The 25,889-nt window shown below is 42.7% G+C and overlaps 1 protein-coding gene across 1 annotated transcript; it reads right to left on the reverse strand.

Moving 5' to 3' along the window:
- Window positions 1-411: 411 nt before the first annotated feature.
- b3galt2 (UDP-Gal:betaGlcNAc beta 1,3-galactosyltransferase, polypeptide 2) lies at window positions 412-10,868 on the reverse strand. The gene is made up of 2 exons (XM_069679822.1): window positions 10,098-10,868; window positions 412-2,808 (listed from the first exon to the last, which is right to left on the reverse strand). Exon 2 carries the CDS (start codon window positions 2,448-2,450, stop codon window positions 1,122-1,124), a length of 1,329 nt encoding a protein of 442 aa, XP_069535923.1. The 5' UTR covers window positions 2,451-2,808; window positions 10,098-10,868; the 3' UTR covers window positions 412-1,121.
- Between the last annotated feature and the right edge of the window lie 15,021 nt (window positions 10,869-25,889).

Raw genomic sequence — 25,889 nt, forward strand, 5'->3', positions numbered from 1 at the left:
GTTACACATTATAAATGGATAAATATTAGGTAGTAAGGTAAACAGCCTGTGTTAGCTTAACAATTTCACCTTGCATTCTCCAGGTGTGAATCTTAGTAACAACTCATGTTACAAGTAGTTTGTGTTGCGACCCACTTGTTAAACACATTTTAAATATTTAAGAGTATTTGATGCTTTGTAATTGATTTTCAATGCAACTCAAGATGTTGTCAATTAGAAACAACTTCCTCAAAATTATTTTCAAATAAAATATCATTATGTTTAAATCATCACCGTAGGAGCAAAATTAAAGTAATTAAATTGTTATATTGACGTGGGTACCAGCCCACAATTGCTTTGCATGTTTGTATATATAATACCAATGACAGTCAAGGTGTTTGATAACATAAATCACACACACAACTGCAAAAATGAATTCAGTACATTTAATTAATTGATTCATTGCACATTTGCTCAAGTGCAGAGTCATACTCAATGTAAAGCTTTAAAAAATACAATCTCAGTCATCTCGGCGTGAATCTGAGTGCTTTCTTGTTGATTTTTTTAAAAATAAAATACAGTATATGACATAAACCTTCTCTTTTGAGTCCTATTCTTTGATAAATCTGTAAAGTAAACACTGAGAAACAGGGCAGCATAACTGGTCAACGTCAAAGATACTTTCATTCATATTTAGGTAGTGTAACTTTCGACATAATACATGTGCATTTCCCTTTTTCTGTGTAAACACAATTGTGTCTTTTTTTTTAGATTTGTTATAGTGCGACATACTGTACTGTCCCTTATAAGAGAGCCCTCACATTAAGTGTAGAATAAATTACCACTTTTCTGTTGGCACCTGAATTATCATAAACACTACTTTGGAGCAGCAGCACTTTCCGTGCATGCTTCATATCGTACAGACATGTTTCCCAGTCTCCCTTTTAGAAATAGCTCAACAGGTTTACAATACTTTACATTTTTTCTCAAATTAAAAAAAATATTTTGGATCATCAACTGTACACAATACCAAAAACAATGTGCTTTTTTCCCATATAGTGTTTTCAACATGCCCTCCAGCGGGTGTAGTTACAGTGCGCCCAGCTCCCTTTCACTGAGGCCGGTGGTCATCACAGGATGCATCATGGAGGTCTCTCTCCGTGAAACCTTCGTTGTCTGTACCTGCCGTTCTTTTCCTTGGCAATGTTGATACAGGCGTTGTGCTTGTTGGTCTGCAAGTGGTTCCAGTACTTGATAAGTTCATTGGGGTGGAACTGATGTGATGTGATCAGGTGGCTGTACTTACAACTGGAGTAAGACACCCGCCAATGGTTGAAGAGGAACTCGTTGGGAGGGGGCGCTGGGTCAATGCGTAGCTTAGCCAGGCATATCCCCACATAAACGTCCTCCAGGTGCAGCCTGCGTATGCTGAGAGACGCCTGGTAGATCAGCTCGGCCATGTCCCCTGAGAACACATACCCCGTGCCCGAACAGAATATCGGGTAGCGCTCGCTCGGGTACAGCTCTGGTGGCATGTACCACTTGCTGTCCTTGTTGCGGTTTGGTGCATAGCCCCTCATCAGGTAGCCAGTGAAGTACCTCTGCTTGGGAGGCAGCTCAGGCCTCAGCAGCTTTTGGATGAGATACTCTGTATTGACAAACATGTCGCTGTCTGTCTTCATCACATAGTTGGCGTGTGGGCAATAGGTGGCAACCCAGTTCATGCCCATCAGGGTTTTAATGGTCAGGTTGTAGTAAGTGTCCTGATAGTCCTGCTGGATGATATCGTGGTGAACCAGACTCTCTTCCTCGATGGTTCTCTGGAGGTAGAGGTCCGAACTCTTTCCAGTGCCGAGCAGGAAAAGACGGACAAACCCGAGCCCCATTGCAATGCTCTCATTCCCCCATGTCTGACGGATGGCGTTGCGGGCGTCGCCCTGGCCCGGTTCTGCAGCGATGAGGAGGATGAGGAAGGGCGTGGTGTCCCTGCATTTGAAGGGCTCATTCAGGATATAGCGGTAGGGTTGAGCGCTGAGCCTCCCTCCCACACCCATCTCCTTCTCTAAACTGTTGTTAGTGCTCATGGAGTCCCCAAGCCCCATTACACCCATCCTGGATCCTCCTCCCCCACCTCCACCTCCTGCTGTCTCCCCCGCTGCTCCATCCGCCTGCTGAGAGCTGAGGTTGAGCAGAGGCTTTGGCGCTACATTCCCCGTCTCCCTCCATAGGCTCCTCAGGGAGTTGCTCTGGTTTGCCTCTCCCTTGGGGCTGCGAAAGCCCCTGACAGTGTAGGCCAGTGGGTTTTCCCGGGGCCCACTACGTCCTGGCAGCCAGTCTTGGTGGCTGAAAAACAAGAAGAGGGTGAAAAGCAGAGCCAGCGAAAGGAGGCCGGCCACATGGGTCCGAAAGAGCGAACGCTTGACGGTCCAGGTCATCTTGATGGGACAGCAGTGCCGCCGTCTCCACTGCATGGTGCAGATCGGGGTTGCAGGAGGCTGCTGCTGCTGCTGCTCGAGAATGGGCGGCGGCGGCGGTTACATACAGTCACCTCAAACATGTGGTTGCCAACAATCAGAGGGTTATCTGAGCTGGCAGATGGGTTGGAGTGAGCCTCCTGGTGGAGTCAGGGGGACGTTTGAGTCCCCCAGTGCAGCTTGTAGCAGGGTTAAAAGGGCCCCTGGTGGAGCTAGTAAGGCAATGTTTCTCTGGCCATGGAGGCGTCTCCCTGGCTCTTCTTTGGCACTGTAGACAAACACAAGATCATGCTCTATGTCTTGTCTCCTTCAGGGTATGGTAAGGGTCACCTCTTCCGTGTTTGCTCTCTGTAATCTGAAAAGAGGGAAACAGAGAAAACAGTGTTGGCAGCGGTCCGAAAAGCACCTCCTTTTCCCTGGCACTGAGCCATGTGTCAATTGTCTGAGTTGCAGATGTGTTTTCGAATCTACATATGGAGACAACTGAGCTTATTTCGTAATCATTGTATTTATGGTTTGTTTTGACACACTCAGTAATTCTAAATTAATTTCATGCAGATGCAAACACCCCAATTAGGGCTTTCTGTGGATGCTGTTGCCACTATGGTAAATGGCGCTTTTGGAAAGCTGACTTGACTTGAATAAATATGACAGCATTGTGGCCTCTCTGAACAGGAATGTAAAACATAGCAGGCGATGGGGAGGTGGCTCTCTGAGGAGATGGGAGAAAATCTTGTGAGATTTAGAAAATGGGAGATTTAAAGAATTTTATTGAGCGCGTGTCTGTGGGAGAATGGAAAGATGCTGCTGTAAAAATTACTGAGCGTAGCTGAACAAAAGGCACATCCAGATGTGTGCCTTGTTGCTGAGGTAAAGCATAACACACATTTCCAGAATAAATCAATCTTACTATAAACACAACTCACTAAATGAGCCACAATGACAGAAATGAGAACATTTCTGAGATCATCAAAAACTACTCCTGCAGTTGAGACTTTCTAAAAATAGTGAGGAATGAAAAATACTTTATTAAGTTCTTCATGGAAGCTATGAGCTGTCTGGTGCTGGGCATGGTGAGATGGTAGAAGCCTCTTGCATGTCATTATTCAGCTTAATGCCTGGGGCACAAGTATAAATTGCAGGTTTGCTCTACGTGGTGCCGGCTAACGCTACTCTGAGCCGCTTGGGCGAGCGAGTGTCATCAGCCCCCCACCGTGCGTCGACAGCCAGGGAGGAGATGCATCTGTCAAAATGAGTTTTCAGGGTCCAGCAGGCAGTGGTGCCGAAGCCTGAGCGAGCCTCTGGCGATAACAGCCTTCACCCGCCATTCACCTTCCACCTTCAGCTTATCAATGCTGCCTACTGTCTCGTTGAGACCACCCGGGCTGCTTGATGTTCTACCACAAACATGCATGAATACAGGACGCACGAGGAAGCACTCACATAACACACAAACATGCAACACTGCTGACAAAATGTGACGTGAGTGATTGCATCTGTTGCCCACAGGGAGATGTGCACAGAGGGAGGCACAAAGGAGATCACAGATGCACACGCTGCTTCTTTAACTCTCCAAGGCAACAATCAGTTTGCACAAGCACAAAATTTACTGTGCATTGCACATAATCATATGCACAGCAAATACTGCACACATAGGCCTTTTTGGCGTTCAGAGACCCGCTAACATAAATCCAATGCAGCCAAGCCTTAAAGATACACAAAACAAAAATCACTCTTGTGTCTATAGACTCAGAGGAAAGATACATATGTACACATCACACATTTTTATATTCATTCATGTGCATATTCACAAACGCATCAGCAAAGAAAATAGAATATGCCAGCAGAGACCTGCAGGTTGTACTAGGCTGTAGTGAATATCAATGTTGCAGCAGTGCAAGCCTCAAATCCATCCTTCCTCCCCGTGTTAATTCACTGACCGCCTGCATTGCTTTTTTGTTTATATGTTTACTTCTTTTTTAATAACTTGCTGATACCGAACAACAGACTATTATTTTGTGCAAATGCTACATACCGGTCGAGTGCGGCAGTCAGACTCTCTAAACTTCCAATATTTATTTCCAGCTATGTTTGCTCATTCATCATGACAACTGGCAAGGAACACGATAACCTTTTCAGGCGAGTGTGCTTACCCAGCGCAAGCAATTACAGGAGAATGAGAGGGGCCAGGGCCGGCTTTGTTTTAAAGGTTAACATACTTTACATCGAAGCATATCCAGCGCTTGAGAGATTTCTGCTGTCAACTAAATGAACATCTAGTTATGTGAGCTCTGATGAAGTGTGCACACACAGAAGGCCACATATACACATAAATACACATGAACACACATAGAATGGACGCCCACACACACACCCGAATCCAGCCACCCACACACTCACGCGGAGACCATGTGTGGTCGAGTGTGTGGCTTTGTTTTTTTTGTTGTTTTCTTCGTAAATGCCAATTTCTCTGGGAAATCAGACGTCAATTTTAACTTTTTAGCAGTCCCATTTAATGTGCCAACACCTCTCCTCATTAATTCATTTTCTTGCCTCCCATCAATGTCGCTTCTATGCAAGCCAATTAGTTACACTAGCGCTAATTAAAGCCCTAGCGATTCTGCAGCAGTCAATAATCAGAGCGAAGGCTGGGGGAGTGACACAGTGACATACTAGGCATACATTATGACGTTGTCGCTGTCACCGTATCAGCCTCAAAATCTAGCAGAAGAAATAAAATAAAAGGAGGAAAAACTACGGCGAGGTATGAACGTCATTCTCCACGGTTTGCTTCCTTTGTTTCCACGCCTACAGTAAGGGTCCTTGGCTGTTTTTGCCTCCACAATGTGTGTAATGCATGCGAAACAAGCTTTGCAGAGGTCGCTGAGTGTACGACCTTCTCTCAGTAAAATAGTGCACTTTGTGATGGTGACACATTTTCCTCAAGAATAAAATATGGCTCCCATTTATGAGGCCTTTGGAGTGGCTGTTCACTGAAGTTACAGGTTAAAAGTACTGTAATGAAACAGGCCTGACTGATTATGTGGCTGAGTGAGGTTCCTGTTCCTTCAATAACACTGCCTTGAAGGAAAAATCCTTGTTTAAGCACCACTTGTTTGACTACTTGTCACTATTATTTATTTAAATGTTAAAGTGAGGTTAAGGCACATGGCTTTTATTAGTGTATAATACAAGCTCTCTGACGGGGGTAAAAAAAAACGACCTTAACAAAGAAATCATGGTGGTTGTGGCTGACTAATGACATCAATCCCGGGGTTGCGACGAACTTCTAGGATTAATCTGTAAAGTTGAAGAGTTTGTTCTCTATAAAATACAATTAAATGGTTAAAATGTACCCAAAATAACCTATTGAAAGAGCTTCTTCTGTTCCAATAACAGCTGCACACTTTAGTTATTTGGTTTATATCTTACATGACAGCAAATTCTCTCATTACGTTTCGTTTCAACACCTGATTTTAGATTTCCAAACATATTTAAATGTTAGACTTACTTGTAATATGTTAAGATGTATGTTTACCTTAGTTTTAATTACAAAGATCAATTTAATATCAACATAAAATGTCATGTTTTGCAATCAAATTCTACCCAATATTGGTTAAAGGTAGTTCCACCACGACAACAGTCCATTGATGTTAAACAACATTTTGCTTGTTATCTAAATACTCTTACATCAATATACAATACTTTAACTTGTAATGAAGTATTTATATTGTAGTTATTCCTTATTTAAGAACTGAATTCTTATTTCACGCATAGTTTCATAACTCGAGCACTAAGCTAACTCCTGAAGTAGCGCTGCATAGTCAAACCGATTGTCAGTCGCATACAGAAAGATTTATAGTTCGTGCTCTCTACTCACAAAGATATTGCCGCAGGAAGTTGTAAATCCAAATGTACGCTGTTCCTCTTCTACATCACATTTAATACCATGATGCTGCACTGGAAGAGGACTTTATAATTGTCCTTTGTGAAAGTTACACCCAGTAAATATGGCAAGGAGGATGCTCATTTGTGTTAACTTGAGACTCTGCCCGGCACTTTCTTGTTTACATTCAAAGAAGGAGCCAAAAACCAAAGTATCAAGAGATGCATCTGTCTTAAGGACAACTTCATCTTCCATCACTCACTCTCTGAGACCTCTCTGTATGCTGTCTTGCTGTATAGCTTACGTTGGCAAGAAACTGTATCTAAATTCTGCCATTGTGCCTGGGCCTGCACAGCAGAATTTTAAGAATTTCACATCTGCTTTTGTTCTCTCGAGGTCACGCTGGGCTTATCTCAAAAAGAATCTTCCAGGGAATTCAGTCCCGGGCTTTGCTCCTAGCCGTCACTTGAAAGTAAGAAAGGTGCGTCTGAGTGCACACCTCTCCGCTCAGAGCTGCTGCGGTCTCATCTTAATCCCTCCTTGTCCTGCTCACTCTCCTCGCCCTTGTTCAGCTGATCCCTTCCTCAACAATCTGTCATTTTCTGACTCTTGTTTTCCATCCGATTGCAGGGAAGAGTTCATGAAGACTGTCAGGAAACAAGTGAAATAGAGGCCAGGAGTGTTGTTGTTGGTCTCTCCCTCTTCCTGACTTTCACTTTTCCCCCATCTGTTTCTCCTTTACCAAAGTGAAGTGTGGGGGTTTCAGATTCTTGAGCTAATGTCAACGTTTTCATTTTAAGCTGTCAATGTTTAGTTTGGTAAAGTTTGCATTAATGTTACAAGAGATTTAACCACTTATCCATTATTGTTTACGAGCTATTTCAACAAGTTTGCTGTTAGCTAACTTTGTAACATTTCTTTTAGTCAACCATATTAACAGTTAAGGATAATTAATTAGCTAACTGTTAGCTAACATTTTACCATTAGCAAACTATTTACACATGTCTTATAGCTAACTTTTCAACCATGTTGCTGTTAACTTACACTCCAATACTTTAAGCTAACTTATTAATCATTTTGCTGTTAGCTAGCTATTTATGCATCCCCATTAGCTCACTCTTCAGCCACTTTACTTTAAGCTAACTATTAATCTGTAAGTTTTATGTAATTGATTTAACATTTCAGTATGTGCTAACTATTCACTTGAGCTGTTTCAACCATTTATCTAATCCTGTTCAGACTTTTTATCAAGCTTTTTGAACTCTTAATGAATTTAGCATTTATTTGAACCCTTTATCCATTAACTACAATTAGCTAACTCCACACTCTTCTGCTAATTGATAAGTTTCCATGCACCTGCTATCAAAACAAGTGGAGCTAAATGTTAAAGCTTCACACGTCGACATTTTAAAGCAAATTATAATTTGCACGTATCCCCTGACAGCTGCAGAAGCAGCCAAGTAGGGCTGGTTAGAAAGAGCTGCTGTGACAGATAAAGTGTTAAATAACGCGTTTAGTATTGAGCATTTGCCAAAATGAACCTTTTATTTATGTTTTTAATACAGAAAGCTTTTTCCCTCCCTCCTTTGGTAGCTGTGTTTAGTCATGCAGGTAGTATAATCTCTCTTGTTTTGAAAGACCCGACTGAAATTTAGGCCACAACCTAAATACAATGGAAGCTAATTTAATTTGCGGTTCTTCAAGCATTAAATTTACATTTTAAAAATGCAACAGAAACACATCTGCTCCAAAACATTGGCCCCTGTTCCTTTGAATAATTCACTGAGTGTGCTGTGCTCGGTTTTCACGTGAGGAAATGTTCTATCCAAGAAATAGTCCCACTGAAAAAAAACTGTATGACTGAGACACAGTGTGTTTTTGAGTATTTGAGTGACCTGGTGTACGTCTGACTCAACTAGGATAGGGCCGCTGGGAGAGGGAGGGTTACGGTCTCTCTAAGTCTCGCAGAGCAGATGAGTGACACTGGATGGCAGCTGTGTGTTATTTTTTTACCCTTCATCACAAGAGGCTGGTCAGATCTGGGTTAGGGCTGATCCTTAAAGGGTCAGTTCACTCCATTTACAAATACACTAAACACATATTTTCTCTCTTACCTCTACAGCTCTCTATGTGCTAGTATTTCACCTTGCAGACAGTTTTATTTGCTCCCGTTCTGACCGTCTCCGAGACCTTTGCCTCCTCCTCAATATAATAAAGGAAGATATACATTTTAGACAGAAACTAGTTCCATCCGTGACATTTTGTTTGAATTTTTGGAGCCAAAAGAAAAAGGTAGTCTTGTGAGTTTGTTGACCGGCCGATGATGAGAACTAATCGGCAACTGTTTTAACAACGTGTAGGTCATTTCTCAGGCAAAGAATTATAGATATTCATCAGTTTTAGCTTCAGGATTGAGAGAATGTTATTATTATCGGTGTAAAACTAATTATCTTTAGTTTATGGGCCAATAAGGCTGTTTGAAGATGTCATTCCCACATTTTTTCCATGTAATTTTTCCACGTTGTGACACGACAACTTAACACATTGAGCTATACTTGCAACGGGGTGGAGGCAGAAATCTCAACTTTAAAAACAAGACCAAAATAAGTAAGAAAACATTATTTGCACTTTGTGTGAACTGACCCTTAAACACCCAAGTGAAAGCAAAATATTGCAAACATATAGAGGCAACATTCACATTAATTTGTCCTTTAAAAAAGGCAGTGACAAAGGATCGAGCAGCCTCTTAAAACTCAAAAATACAAGAGACCTCCGGGAAATAAAGCTTTGGCAGCTCGAGCCTCTACAGCTGTTGTAAATATTCTATGACAGTGATTTTCTTCCACTCTGCGAGAGTTATTTCCAACCTTTCTTATTGTGCTGCCGTCAACTCTCACAGCCGAATTGAATTCTTGCAGTATTTCTGTTTTAATTCGCTGATAAAGCCGGGGCCGTGGCCTCTTTGCTTCCACTCTTTTTCGGGGGGTATCGCTTTGACGCCACAGCAATAAATTATGAGGTGGTTTGAAAATTAGACCCTATTAAATTTTCATAGTCCAGTGGGCAAAGTGAATACCCAGATGGCGAGCTTAGCTGCTGTTTTTTTTCTTTATTTTTAAATGTCCATCTCAGCAGTTAGCAGATATCTCTAAGCATGCACGGGCTTCAGTGCCAAATAGTTCAGGCAGCTGGACGTGATGAAGTGGATAAAAAGCGCTGTTAATTGAACTGGATCAATGGGAACTCCCTGGCCTGGCTTCTTGGCAGGTCTAAGGAGGGGTTTCCTAAACCTGAAGAAATGAATACAGTGTAGACTTCTGACCCTTACTTGATGACAGTAATTGTAGCTTTAGGAATTTCCGATAGGAGAAGAAAATTGCCTCCGTTCTGCAAGGAGGAATAAAAGCATCATTCATCCCTACAGGGAGGAAAGTAAAAGGAAATTCAAAGTATATTTCAATTTCAAGTGGTACACCTGTCTTGAACACCTGCCTGAGGGGCCCTTGGGTGTCACTGCAACATTTAAGGAAGCCACTGGGGGTCCAAAAAGTGCCTGATGGAGAGGAGATAGAGGATGCTGGGAGCTAGAGGAAGGGCTGGATTGATTGATGGATTGATTGAAGGATGGATGGTTGGATACTAGTCAAGGCGGCGGGGAAGGGTTGGTGTCTGGATGTAATGGAGGGGAGAGGAGGGCGGGGAAGGCTAAATGAATAATGAGGATGTGGAGGACTGATGAGACGTGCAGTGCTGCGTACCTCCTCCTCCTCATGCTGCTGCTCCTGCGGCTGCTGACAGGGCTGCGGTCGGCTGACGGAATGTGAGGACCCCGGTGCCTTCACCCGCCATCACCGCCTCCTAGGATGGGGGACAATCTGTGCTTTATTGCCTCTCCTCCTCCTGCTCCCTCTCCTCTAATCACACTGACACCTCGGATGTGTTACGTCCCTCCTCGTCCTCATTCCCACAGGCTCAACAAACCTGCAGGTTTTTGGTTCTCCTCCTCCTGCAGCGTCTCCTCCTTGTGTCCGTTATACACCACAGCCTCACTACTTATTAAACATTTCTGCTCTCCCCCGGTTGTTTCTGGATCAAGTCCTAGTTATTTCCCGTCTCCAAATGTGTGATTTGATGCATGAATGCAGGAGAAAAACACCACAGCATCCACACACGTTTATCCGCTGGAAGGAGAGGAGAGCAGCGGCGGCAGAGCAGCAGGAGTGCGGCTGCTCCTCCACGATGCTCGGCTGGCTGATGTGCCAGTATCAGCGCAGAGAAAGACGAAAAACAGAATAAAAAAATAATATCCTCTCCCACATCTGAGTCCAATCACTGCCAAAACACGTTCCCCGAGTCCTGCAGGCAAAACCAAAACAAATAGTCGTCTACCTTCACCTCCACGCTTCTGTTTATCTGTCCGCTCCTTCTTGTTTTTCTTCCTCTCCGCTCCGTCTTGGACCGACTCCTGTCGGACCTCCAAGCCGGGCAACGCTGCTGCTGGCCCGGGCAGGTTGGCTGTAAGACACCGCTACACTGACGGAACTCTACCACGTCACTGCATTATTAGCGGAGCATCTCACGTGACCCAGTTAGACGCTCGTGTTGCGTTCGATGGGCGTGGGTAAAAAAAAAAAACCCTCGTCAACACACGCACACACAATTTGACACAAACACGCCCCAGCAGAAAATGTGTTGCAACACATACTGTTATAATTAAAGCTTGCTGAAGGTTCAGCCCGCAGTTTTACTGATGTTGTTCTTAAGTTTCAGGGTTTATTGGTTTGACCCAATCAGAAGTACGTTAAGTTTTAGAGAATTAGTCTACATTAATAATCAGTTTGTGTTTGCTTTGCTATCAAGCATTGATTTTGAAGAGGAAATGAAAAAGTGACTGCATCATTCTAACCTTATGGTGTACATACAAGGCCTTACAAACAGAACATTCTCATATAACATGAAATACAGATCATTTTACAGATGGAAGAAACGGTTTTAAGGTCTCTTTAGTACACTTCCTTCTTTTCTAAATTATTAGCTTTTTTGAGTTCTTCTTTTTATGTTAAAGTCATAATCTCGAAGATGTCAGTTTCATTCTCTTTGGTGGCACCTATGGTGATAAACAGTAATTGCGGGAACACACTTCCCAGATATCCAGACAGTGTTGCATGTGTGACGTCCACGGTTGTAACTCTTGATTGATTTATCGATCTTTTCTTTGTTTGTTCAGCCATAGTAGATTACTGTTTACTTGCAACACTTGCAGAGACCGGAAAAGCAGCTCCGCCTACCCTCTCTGGCAGACCAACCGCTGCTGGCTGATGGAAAACGTGTCACTAACTCTGCAAAAGAGACACCCAGTCTGTAATACTGCAATTGCTTTCATCAGTGGGCCATAAGCTCCATTGTGTTACCTCATTGGGCAATAGATGGAACCTTAACAGACATTTATTTACATGAAAATCTTCGAGATTATTACTTTAACAGCCATAACAATGTCCTGGGGTATTTTGAAATATAACACTCTAACATCATAAAACCACAGGTCGTTAGGCGTGGCTTAAATTAAACACATTTTGTTTAGTTTGCTTTATTTGAATACATTGTAATAACAAAGTATGAACTGAAGCCTACCTGTGCATGCACGATACAGCAGTAAGCATGACTTCTTACTTTACATAAAATGTTTAATACTAGTTAATTACAATGTAATTGAACCGTCTTGTTGACACAGCCCATATAGCACCATGTTTCTGATATTTTATATAAAACATTTAATGCCTTGAAATAATGTCTTTGTGTAGACTTTGGACAAATGCTGTTGTTGTAAATCCATTTTAGCTGGTTGTAAAGAGGGCAAAAAATGTAGTGCTGAGATGGAAATTGTGCAACTTTATTGTGCCTCCTAAAAGATGCAGAAAACTCTCATTGCAACACGTCCATTACCTGAACTGTCATACCTTCACTAATGATCGTAAACATCATGAAAAAGTGCATTAAGTCACAAAAACACATTTGCAAGCCGTGTCTTCCGTCTGAAAGCTGAAGTGGGTTGGTTTTTCCACGTAGGAAGCTCATTCCTCCAACTTTTCCAACACTCCCTTGAATGCAGCATCACTCCCCCTTTCCCCTCCACTCCCCCTCCTCCCCAAGCCAGCCACCCTGCTCCCCCTCTGTGGGCGGAAAAAAGGGGATTTAACTCGGTAAGAGCATGGTGGCCAGTGGTTGTCTGGTAACAGCTGGATTTGCCACCATTGTGCTCTTTGTTTAACACGGCCCGCACTGTTCCTCGCTGGACAGTACCATTTTATAAAACAGTCTTTTTGCCCTGTTTGTTACATTAGTAATGCCTCATTATGCACACACGATTACCTACTATATTTAGCGTGCTTTCTCATCTAGACTGACGAGAAAAAAACAAAAACACATGCTCGAGGTCGCTGACAGCAGCGAGTCTCTCCCTCCACAGCAGCTCCATGATGAAACTACCTGCCTCATTAATGACTTAAACACAATGCAAACCCTTCATCAGCCTTCAGTCACATTTACACTCATGCACCTCCAGAGACCGTCGTGTTTCTTGATAAGCGATGAAAGCAGCTTGTCTCTCTCTCTCTCTCTCTCCCTCAGCAGAAGTGGAGCAGATGGAATTATGGCTCATGCGAAAAGCTGCTCGCCACTTCAGGGACAATAAGCCGGTGGGAGAGCGGCCTCTTGCAGCACTGTAAATATTGTAAGGTAGCACCGCAGCATAGTAGCACAGGTGACTGAATAATTAATAGGGGCTGTGTCTTTGACAGATATACTTTGGAGGCCATTAGCTCTGCTACCTGGCTGGTGAGAGCATATTTGTCAAAAGAAAGTAATGCCGGGGAGGTGATTGATTTCCCGTGGCTGCCAGGTTAGAGGGAGCACGCCTCTGTACATTAATATCATGTGGCATCTATTAGATAGGTGACTTCCTCAACTCGTCGAGCCCGGCTGCCTCTGCAAAGACCAGCGTATCAAAATTTAAATTGTCATCATTAATTGCTGGAGCTCGGGGAGTATCTTGGAACACCACGTCTGCCTCTCCTGCTGTAATGCAGAGAAGGCCTGCACACACACACACACACACACACGCACACACACATATCTTCACAGACAGTACACAATAGTAAGCAACATTATCTCAAAATCTGACAAGTCCAGTCTTGAGGATGTGATAAAGAAAGCGAGGGGAAACCCAGAATGAAGGAAGCAAATGTGCTGAGGGGACGTTACATGTTAACCAGAGCTGCTGTTAAAACAAAACTGGAAACCCAAATCCACAATAGGCCTATAACAATGTAATTTGGGGCCTTATGTACCCAATAGAAAGCTTCTGAAAGTATAAATAATCCAGTTTCCAAATATTGTCAGCATTTATCATATTGTGTTTAAATTAGCTGCTATAAATTAAATATAACTTTGCAAACCAATCAATACACAGGGCAGCTATTTGGCTGTTTACTCTCAGCGTTGGCATAGTCTGATAATTATTCACAGCTATGGCTTACCATTAACACATTCAGGTGTTGAGTGTCGACAGTCGTCTATTTTTAGCTGCTGGAATTAAATGTGGTCTGTTGATGATTTATTTTTGTATTTGTTGAGTGTCGCAGGAGGGAGTTAATATTTGTAACGGTGCGGACACACTGCACGTGACCAATTCGCCTACACCCACGTCCACCCAGCGTCGCTGGTCACTTATTGGAGTGAATTGAGGAATTTTTTATTTTTTTGAAAGATTATCTTTTTGGTGTTTGCCTTTATTCAATAGGATAGCAGCTGGAGATAGACAGGAAATGTGGGGAGTAGAGAGTAGAGAGTGGGGGATGACGGTCGAACCTGTGGTCAGTACGTCGAGGACTGTAGCCTCTGTACATCAGGTGCCTGCTCTACTAACCGAGCTAAACCAGGGACCCGAAGTGAGGAGTCTTTTTAATCAAACCAACACCTCAAGAGGTTTATTTGCTGAATAGTACACCATTGTTTCCTTAAAATGAATGATTATCACATGATAAGTGAGAAAAGCTTTTAAAAAGTGGCGCTGCTTTTACATGTGTATGCTAACTGCTAACTTGGATATGGATAGCTAAGCATTTTGTAGCCCACCATTCAGTGACCATTTCCTCCTCTGATTCTGACTCAGTCGACTCAAACATGCTGTAAGGGCTTCACTGCAGATGTCTTGTAAAATGAGCTGCTTTTAAATGTAGTTTTCTAATAATTATGAACGTTTATTTGCACTCACATTTTTGTGGCTGCTCATTGAGATTCTCAATTGTGATGTTATTCATGCATTTTCTTCTATTTCCAGAGGCTTTAATTTCATAGTGATTCTTCTGCAATCATTTCAGAGACCCTTGTGCAGCTCCTGTAGTGTAACCGCCTTTTATCACACAAGGTTTAAACGCTTGAAGCGAAAAGTCAGCAGAAGCATGTTGGTGCTTTGGCAGGAAGTGAGGTGCTATTCACAGAAATAAGACTGCTATGAAAAAACACATGAAGACGGAAACCACATTTCTTATTGTATTTTTTGTTGTTGTTCGTTTCAAACACCATCCAAAAAAAGGACCGAAAGAACAGCCCAGTTTCTCTTCTGTGCAAAACGATAAGTTCAACACCAATGGTCCAACATTTGCATAGCAACCTGAAACCATTTCACATTTGAATAATTTCTAATTTCTATGCTTTCAGTCATGGCCAATTCGCCATATTGGCAGGTTCTGAGAAGAAATTCTAACTGACAGAGCAAATAATGCCGTTAAATCTACCTATTCAACACTGAGTTCAGCCATTCGATAAGTCAATTGTTTTTTTTATTTGTTCTAATTCTTCTAAAGCACATTTTCCTCAGGTTGTGTTGCACTCTACTTTCTCTTTTCCTCTCTGACGCTGCAGGAGGAAGAATAGGTTGGTTATCTCGACGCTACGCCTTTTAAGAAATGCGGTCTCAGATGAAATGCGAGCTGTTATTGCTTCTCTTAAAGAGTGCAGTCGCAATATCCTGTGGCAGAGCCTCAAGTGCAGGCAGGGATGTCTCTGTGAATATCTTCGCCTTCACTCAAACTCAGGCCTCTGTTAAGCGTGCAAGAATCAGGGCTTAGCTGTTTTATAGTGTCGGGCATCTTATAAAGCATTAAGCGTTTTCTCAGTAGCACAATATTAAACATTAAAATGTAATCTTTAAAATCATTACAAGACAAATTAAATAATGTAGCAGAAAATTGATTTTGCTGGTAGTGACTACTTTTGCACCTGCAACCAACACACCCAAGATGTGTGTGTGCATGTGTTTTTATAGTATTTTCAAAAGTCGCCCAATCGTAAAAAATAGATTTAGAGCAACAATGTGTAAAAATGATATTGTAAAATGTCCCAGGAAAAGCATTGGACCACATTAGGCACAAAATGAAAATGTAATATATGACAGATACATATGGAAAAGCATTTTCATGAGCAGATCCAATCAGAAAATGCATGCAAATCAAAGAGCTGGCAGGCAGTTTGGATAGTAGCATGCCTGTCACAATGGATTGTCTGCATTCTAGCAGATGGGCAAAGAGCAATGATGTGTTTACTGTCAATATATAGAGACGGAAAAATGAGAGATAGCACATGTGCATGTGTTTCCTCACAAGGAAGAGAAATCTGATCGCAGTCTGTAAACAGGAAACGCGTTTTAATTCCATTTTGAATCTGTCTAAACTAATCCAGGCACATCTGGACACAAGATACTCGTCGAAGACTGCGCTGAATAAAGCCTGTCCGATCATGACTGCCTGATACAAGCGTGGTCAGACACATTCTACACATGAGCAATGTAAACACGAAGAGCTGGAGGTGAAAGGAGGAGATCATGCCAACAGTTACGAGGGATATGACGGTACAAGAGAGGAGTGTATGAATGAACTGGTCTGGAAAAGTAAAGGCCAGTTCAGATCAATGATTCGCAACGAGACTGGATGCAACTGCCAAAAGAATCCCTTGACTGAGACAGGGTGCCTACGCCAATTTATGCTGTTTCCTGATTGGCTGGAGTGAAATAGCGACATCATTCAGTTGTAAAACTGCAGTTGGAGATTTGACAAGTCAAATCTTCTGCAACTCCAGGCAACGGCTTCAGACGCTCTGCAACTAACCAGTTCACATCGCTGCAATTTTCTCTGCAACATTCTAAAACTGTTTTGTTGCGTTGCGAATCATTGATCTGAACTGGGCTAAAGACGCACATGTAATACTTTTTTTTTCATCTAAAAAGTGGGCTGTGTAGGGGCTCTGGTTTGGCTCAGTTGGTAGAGCAGGCGCCCCATGTCTAGCGGCTACAGTCCTTGACGCAGTGATCGCAGGTTTGACTCCCAGTCTGCCGATCCATTTGGTGCATGTCTTCCCCCACTCTCTACTCCCCACATTTCCTGTCTCTCTTCAGCTGTCCTATACAATAAAGGCAAAATGCCAAAGAAATAATATTAAAAAAGTGGGCTGCGTCCTATATACCAGTGCGACCAATATACCAGTGAAAAATGCAGAGAGAGGTATGTTATTGTGCTATGGTATGTTACCCAGACGATGGTGCTATCCAGTGGTTAAGTGGCGACGTCACATCTCCGCATTAAAATGGGGGGTCCAAGTCGCTACAACGTCTCCTATTTACAATTTGCCGAAGTGCAGATTGTTGCTAAAGCCTCGTCACGGACATGCACCGCCATGATCGCCATTGCAGCCGCCACCTTTACAACAATCAGTGTTACCGTAGGCTGCCAGCTACCGGTAGCTAGCAGAATTGCAAATTCGACATGGCGAAAGCAGATGGTAGGCTGTAATTTGTGTGTGTTATGAATGTGTTTTCAATGAAAATACATTGAAATAGTGTTGAAATAACTTGTATAAACGAACCTGTTTTCCTTTGGTTAAAAACAAAACAATAAAAGTCGAATCCCCTTTGCGGTATTGCTAATAGTATACCTGGAGCTCTATCCACTATTTTTCACTTCCTCACTGTATATTAGGAAGAGGTGCGGCAGTGACAACATCACTCAAGTCTTTCTTAAAGTCGTAATCTCGAAGATCTCACTCTTTGGCGGAGCCTATGGTGATAAACTTCCCAGATATCCAGACAATGTTGCATGTGTGACGTCCACGGTTGGCTCCCATTTTCCTGGCTGACGGTCGCTTTCCTTTTCAGACTGTTTGCTTCATCTGAGTGTCGAATTTCGTTTATTTTCTTTGGATTTTCACTTCTTGTTGAAGTTGTATCTGTAGTCATCCATCTTTTCTTTGTTTGTTCAGCCATAGTAGATTACTGTTTATTCGCAACACTTGCAGAGAGCGGAAAAACAGCTGCTTAGCTCCGCCTACCCTCTCTGGCAGATCAACCACTGCTGGCTGATGGAAAACACGTCACTAACTCGGCGCTGCTTGTGATTTTTACCGCTAAATTCGCCACAGACACCCAGTCTGTAATACTGTAAATGCAAAGGCTTTCATCAGTGGGCCATAGGCTCAGTCACCATTGTGTTACCTCATTCGGCGATAGACAGAGACTTAACAGACATTTATTTACATGAAAATCTTCGAGACTTTAACTTAAATTGGCGCTGGTGATGGTATAAGGCTGTTTTATGAACTGCTGTGAGGGATTTTTTCTTTCATTGTTGGACACAGCATATTCTGACGAAAAAAAAAAGGCGAGATAAATACATTTTATTTACAAATGAACTGGAGCCCTTAGGGTCCTTTCAGGTCCAGGACCAGTCAGTGAACCAAAGTTGTGCCTTGATTCAGATCCATTTCTGACCTACAGCGGCCGGCAGAAAAGAGATTAATCAATGGGTTTCATGGTGGGATCGTTTTCTGTTCGTGCAAGTCTGCTTAAATGTTTGTATTTCCAAAGCTGACAGAGCAGGGCTGGTTGGGAGAGATAGCCTCTATAGATCTTCAGGAATAGTGGAGACGGAAGCATCCGGAATGATGCGCAGTGCACCTGTGTATTCCTGATAATCTAAGCACGACTGAAACCAGACATAATGCAAACTCAAGTCTTTTCTGATTCCAAACGGACAACACAATCACAACAGGTGGGAAAGCTTTCATCTGCTTTAGCTAAGAAACAGGCAAAGACTCCATCAACGCTCTGTGGTCGTCTTTATGTAGACCTGATGTAGGAGATCAAAGCAGGGACCTTGTGGTTTTAATTTAAATATTTCACTTGGTGGGAAAACTTTTAAGACCAATGTGTTTTCTTCTTCCAGATGGTTTAGTGTTCGTGTCGTCCGCTCTGTAAATTAAACAGTTATGTCTCATTCAGAACACGAGTCGTAATCTTACCATGAGGCCACCAAAGCATTCTTGATTCATTCATGTCATGACCTCGGTGCTTTGTCTGCCTCGCCCGCCACTTTATCTCTCCTTCCCGTCTTTGGTGGAAAGATGATACAGCCTATATTGAGTTAGAAGTCAATTAATACTTTCAAAGTAACACGAGTATAACCCTGCAGTGTACTCTGAACCACCCACTCTCTCCCAAAGGCTGTTTAAATTTGAATTATTCGAGCGTCGTATTGCAGTTCCCATGAAATGAAATTGTATATGTTCTCATGTCATAACTTATCTGTCATGACGTTATAGATACTCCAGTATCTGGCTCAACAATGAAGACAAAGTTTGTAGGTATGCTTAATGATATTTTAGGGTTAACATTCCCTGGATCCCTCACTCGGGGGCGATACTTCAATGAAACACTTTCTCTTAATTTTTATCTCCCTCCACCTTGACTATAAATTCTGCAAGTTACTGTTTGGGGAACAGGACATACAAGCTAGCTAGTGGGTTAGCATTCATGTTAGCTAACCCTCTTTCTGCCCCTCCTGGCCTCTCTGCACTATTTTGCTTGAGTTTCAATTTGTGTACGTTTTTCCCCCTCAAGTCCATAATCTGCCCGTCCACTTTACTTATTACAATGTTATAACAATAGCGACAAACATCAGAGTTAATACAACACAAGCAACGATCAAGACAGAAGGGAACAAAGTCAGTAAGAGCCAACAAACAGCTTCAAATGCGTTCGGACACTGGTGCCAATAGGCCGTGTATCGGGCAGTGTCATCATCATCAATAGCATCAATATCAGTAAGGTCAGAGGTGTTCATGAAAGAGCTGGGTCTTTAGCTTCTTCTTAAAGGTGAAAGGGACTCTGCGGACCAGATGGAGTTTGGTAGCTCGTTCCACCAGCGGGGGACGACTGAGGAGAAGAGTCTAGTTAGAGACTCAGGGCCCTGTTGTGATGGGAGTACCAGGCGCCTTTCATTGGCAGAGCGTAGTCGGCGGGAGGGAGTGTAGACCTGGATGAGGGCGTTCAGGTAGGCAGGAGACATAGCATCAATGTGTTTGTGATGATAATGTTACGAGAATGACTGGTAGTTTGGCTCCTGGCGTGTCTAGGGTAAGCTCATTCTCTAACACAAAGTGCATATAGAGAAAGAGTAGGCTGGCTGGCAGTGGGTGGTGTGGGGCTTACCTCAGGTCAGCAACGCTGGCTCGCTCAAAGCCAGAGCTCCCCACGAGTGGCCAGCCCAGGCGCTCAGTAAACCTGTTCAAGTTTTATTGTGGGTGGTTGGTCCAAAAGAAATAAATTGGAGATAGTAGGATTCTAGTCCTTGTCGTCACCAAGGCACAAAACAAAAGGTGCTCTGGTGCTGGGTCTCAATCCTCATGGTGGTTCAGCAGCAAACTTCTTACTGGACGCTGTTACCCAGCAAACTTAGTACACCTGCGCAAAAGGGTTAATTGATAAGTATCGCCCACAAACAGCCAGCCGAAAGAAAGTGATGTGACTACTAAAGAGCATACTGCTCAACCTAACAGCACTAATGTTTGTTGAATGTGTCTTAAGAGAGAGTGAGAGTAAGAGTTACGAGCAGACACACACGGTGTTTCCATCTCCCAGACGGATTTATCTTTGTTTTTGTTTGAAATGTAACCAGGGTTTGCGTGGTAGGGTTTGTATTTCTGCACTAATTGCTGCTGTAAATACCAATCAGTATCCAAACAAAGTCTTTGTTTTTGTTACAGTATGTGTGGAATCATTTAACACTCTTCTAGGTGATGATTTCAACTTTACCTTTGACACCCACATGTTATAGTCAGTAATCCTCACACTCTGCCTTAATTATAGAGACGGCTATGAACAAAGAGAAAGCTTGCTCTGACCCAAGTCATGATGTGTTTTGTTACAGTTTCCATCATCACTTCCTCCTTCCGTGGAAGAGCGAGGATAAAGTTCAGGAAATGTTTAGTCATCCATGTATTTGTTTTTTTGGATACCCATTCTCCACTAACAAGGAAGCATGTACTCTTTCTGTGGTTCGCACATATGAACATGACCTCAAAGTGTAGAGCAGTTATATCATCAAAAGTCCAAGGTAGGAAGGAATGTATAATAATCTCAGTTAATCTCAATCAACGTTACTTTGAGTATCAATTACTGTAGTACAAAGACTGCAAGTATCCACATTAAATATAGTCTTGAAATTTGATAAAGCTTAAAATTTGTAGCCAAAAAAAAAAAAATCTGATTTGACAAGTCAGTTTCTACTTTGTTCATTATAGTTTCATCTTACTCGTGTGGGGATCGACTGGAACATGTGTATGTGGGCTGCTTCTTTCCGTGCCAAACAGGCGCAGATGTGTGTGCTGGCCGAGTGTTTAGTGTGTGAATGTGCAGGAGAATGCTCAGACACGGATACTGTGTCTTTTCTTGTGTGGGTCTCTCAGTCAACGTCTTTGCTTTTCCGTTTTTTTCTGTGTGTGTTTGTGTGGGTGTGGGAGTTTGCGTGTCTGCTCCCCTGCGTGTTTGTGAGCGTGTGCGTATGAGAAACGGCGGGCGCTGTGGGCGTGTTGGCGGTGGGATGGGTAAAACGTAGAGGTCAGCTATCACTTTGAAACATGCTGGTCCTTATCTCTGTCACGAGGCCTAATAGAGTAATGAATCAACATAAAGCCCGGGACTCTCCTCAATGGACCGCTGGCTCCTCCACCAACACTTGCTCTTCACTTCGACTACACTTACTGCCTCTGTAAGCATCTTTTGCCCTCAGCCGTTGTTTATGGTGGGGTTTCAGAAGTGCCTGAATTGTGACTACTGTCAGAGGTGTATTCACACATGAGCAGACCTGCTGGCTCATCTCACACTCAGCCACTATGAAATAACCTCGGCCACGGACAAATGGGATGGAGGGCCTCTTTGAAAGGGGAAGGTAATATGAGCCCAAAGGGAAAGCAGCATATTTGTGATCACCTCATGATCTCGTCCCCAAATCACTGACTACATGCATTATAGACTTTGTGAGTGGGGAGAAAAAAGGATGATTCACGGCAGAAGAATAGGGTTTTTCAAAAATTAGATCTCAGCCGTCTGCAAAGCAAAGAGAAATGTGGTCGATATTTTCAATTAGTGGGAAGAAAAAGGCTTATATGAGACATATTAGGTGTTCAAAGCTTTCAATAGCTGCTGTTTAGCCTGAAGAGTGCAAGGAAAATAGCATTTTTCACTCAGTGACAGTTCTAGTGAATATGTGTCTCACACTCTCATTAATTAGGCCTTTTATTATGATTGTTGACTCAAAGCAGGCGACACCATTTCAATCCATTTTCCTCCATTAAAGAGAGAGATGCAAAAAGTCCAGCATTGATTACTCGCAAAGACACTGTAACAAAGAGCTGTAAAAGCAGATTGCATAATCCAGTGTTGTTCAGTTAAAAAGAAAAAACTGCTCATTCCACCTAAAGTACATAAGGTGAGAAGAAACAAGGTTCAAATACAGGGTTTTGTACTTAACTACAGTTTGCAGGTATCGGTACGTTAAAAACTTTCATGCACTAGAGAGGACTGATTTACTATTAATTTAATTTGCATCATTGCACGCCGCCTTCCCGACATAATGACACTTTAAAGCTTTAATCATTTGGACAATAACGCATAAAAACATACAGACGAGTCCCTGGCTTTTCTCTCAGTGTATATCATGCACGACTGGTGTAGCGTGGGGAAAAGACGGAAAAGAACTGCAAGGCAACAAACGAGAGGGAAGCTTAGTGATAAGGTGTCTGGTGAATGTGATAGCCGTGTCCGTCAGAGATAACTTGTAGCAACAGGGATGAAAGTGAAGCGGCCAACATTGCAGACGACGTCGGAGCAGCAAGACAAAGCAAATGATTTGCACAGAAGTGTCGGGTAATGTTCATTATTGTCAATATATTGTTGTTGTTGTTTTTTTAAAGATTAGTTTTGGGCCATTTTGCCTTTATTGATCGGACAGCTGAAGAGAGACAGTAAACATCGGGAGAAGAGAGTGGGGGATGACATGCAGAAAAGGGCCGTGGGCGGAGGTCGAGCCTGCCAATGCTACGTGGAGGACTATAGACTACTACACTATCGTGTACTTGAAGCTGTACTTACAGTATTGAATTTAAATTCAACCATGACATGAGGTTCTGTTAGCTTCGCACAGAAACAGCTCAAAGAAATGTCCTTCAGAGGGCTACTAAAATGCTCTGCTTGAAATAATAAATTATGTCTGATATGTTTTTTCTGCTAACTATCTTGTAAAATCCTCCCAAGGCATCTCCTCCTCCTCCCTCAAATTCCCAAATCTGCATAGGCCCCGCCCACTATGCACATTTCCAACCGCCCCCTCCGTCGCGAAAACAAAACACGTCTCTGCCATTGTTAAGAGGCAACTTGTTGAAACTTAGCTAGAAATGGTGAAATGTAGCAATTATTAGTAGTAACGTTAACGTTAGTAGTCAGCAGTGAGTTTGCAAAAATTACGATGACGTTACAGCTGGCTTGCGCATCGACAGAGTGGTTGCCATAGGTTGCACATAATGATATGCATAGTGTCACCCCGTGCATTAACGGGATTGGCTCCTTAGGTTTGTGACATCAAACCTGCCAATCTGAAAGCGTGTTGTTCAGCCTGTCCTTGGTACACTGCAGTTTAAAAGCAGACAGGCCCAGCCATGGAGATGACTGCTGATGTTGTCCTTGATATGTCTTGTAGCACATGAAGAACACCACATGGAGATGTTTACAAGGTTAAACACTTGATTATCACTGGAGGGGGTGTTTACGTTTATACTTTGATTACATTTCAGAGAGTGTACTTTTACACTTTGACTTCAGTTAAGACATTTAATCAGTACTGTCTTTTACCTTTCTTTTTTTTTAAGAATCATGTGTACTTCACCCTGAGTAAAGAATGTGTGTACTCTTTTCCACCTATTCCAAGCTATCTGTAGTTTTGAACAACAGGTGGTGCAGGTTGGAGTATGAAATATGTATTTATGCCAGTTTGAGGTAAAGTACAGCATGTTGATGGTGTGCGGCTGATGTTTATGCACAACAGGGACCCATTTCACCACATCTTTATCCTCCCACTCATTTTTACTAACCAAAACAAATGCCTTACTTTTAAACCATGCATGAGCAAACGGTAGCCTTATAGAACTGGCAAACACATCTGCAATCAGCTGATTAGCTAACCCGCTAAAGTATAGGTTAGCAGGCCAGGCTTTGGATTTCACCGCATGCTGGTGCCCCGTGCATGGGGCTGCAGACAAATACCCAGCATTTAAAGCATTGGATGATATCTTTGGTTAAGCCTTTCCTAGAGCCAACTACAAAAAGAGAGTATTAATGCAGAAATATTTGCTCCAGCGTATCAACCATTAGCTTCCAGCTTATTTCCTTACGACAAAGGTCGAGCACCAGTAACTAAGGGTGGAGGGGCTTAGCAGATGGTTCATTATGAAACGAGACGTGGCCACTGTTGGCAATCTACATACATACAAGCAGTACATGCAAATTCTACGTATGTGCAGCAAGCCTCAGGTGTGGGCTTTGGAAATGGCCTCTAGCTTTTGACTCAGACAAGCCCCCCATCTTACTTACAACCCATGACATTTGATTAATGAGATACAGAGAAAGTATACATATTGGGGGGAACTATTGCTCAGGGTTGATGGAGATGGACAAGAAGCTGCTGTAGTTTGAAATGGGCTCTTGCAGAATCAATCAGTTGTCTCCAAAACCAAATAATACAGTTACTTTGATTTTGTATTTTGCTACAACAGAAGGGAGAAGCCAAGACCCATCTCATGCATACAACTCATCATCACTATTCTTTAGACATGAGCCCCAAACCTCCTGATCATTTCAGTTGGACCACCACCATGTTAATCACTCATTACACAGGCTATGATCTTGACCCACAGCCATGTGGTAGGTGACTGCACACTGTGCAGACAATGCCCAGCTCACCTCAACATTGTAAAGTTGGCAGTTGCTGGTTGCAGTCTTTAGAATGTTCCAACAACCAACTGTTAGCTCCACACTGCCCCGACATCAGCTGACAGGACAGAGATTTGTTGACAGACTTTAGAAAACCTAAACTAAAGTAAGAGCTTAACCAATGGATAGTTAACCGACGTTAGAGAAAGAAAGTTGTGTGTACTGATGTTCCGCTCATGAGGCTAGTTGTCAGGGGAACACACTCTCAGAATGTTGCGGCTTGTTGGGAAAAGGCGCACATCGGTCCGACTTTCCACGACTCCACCAAACCCGACTGGACATGTCAAACTCAAACAACTCCATCCGACAAACACGGACTATCACACCGACCCAACAGTTGGTGGTGGTCGCCGTTTGTCTGGGCAGTGTGCAGCCACCTTTAGAACGATAGCTGCACTGAGACCATCTTTTCAGGCCTTCTTAGGGCCCGATCAGACAGAACGCTTTTTAGCAGCTGGAGGCTTTTTTGTCATTGTTTTCAGTGAGAGGGACGCTTTTTGCACACTGCTTTTGCGTTGCAGAGCGCCTTGCATTTTTCTGCTCTGTGCGCCTTGTGTTTTTGAGGAAACACTCTGAGCGCCTCAAGTTGGAAAAACAAAAAAGGCAGTGCGGTGCGCTCTGTCTGATCTGGCCCTTAGTGTGTTTCTTTGGTATACTCCTGAGATCATACGTCAGTGTTGTTTCCAGCTGACTAGTTTTGTTCAAACTGTATTAAGCATGAACAAAAATAGAATCAATTTCTATCAATCAAAATTGTATAAAATCTTACTGGAAACGAAGGTAAACATGGACAACACCAAAGAGAAATGGAAAACAGAATTGGCAATAACAGTTTTAAAAGAAGACTGGACGGAAGCATGTAAAATTATTTTTAAGACAACACAATCAAAATATTGGAAAGAATTCGCCTGGAAAACTAACATGAAGCTTTTTGTAAAGCCAAAAGTTACATCAAAATACAGTCTGTTAGGCAGCGCGGAATGCTGGAGGCCAATCATGCACGCATCTTTTTTTTCTGTCCGGTGTTGACAACATTTTGGGGATAGTTCAGGAGAAAATCATATCATATTTAAAGAAGCCATCAAACCATCTGACATTTTGGTAGGTACAATTCCATTAGAAATAGAGAGAGAAGGAGACAAATATCTGTACACAATAATACGAATAGCAGCATTGAAAC

This window comes from Semicossyphus pulcher, unplaced genomic scaffold, assembly GCF_022749685.1.
Source record: "Semicossyphus pulcher isolate SPU_LCO1_2020_fin unplaced genomic scaffold, fSemPul1.0.p SCAF_4, whole genome shotgun sequence".
Taxonomy (NCBI): domain Eukaryota; kingdom Metazoa; phylum Chordata; class Actinopteri; order Labriformes; family Labridae; genus Semicossyphus; species Semicossyphus pulcher.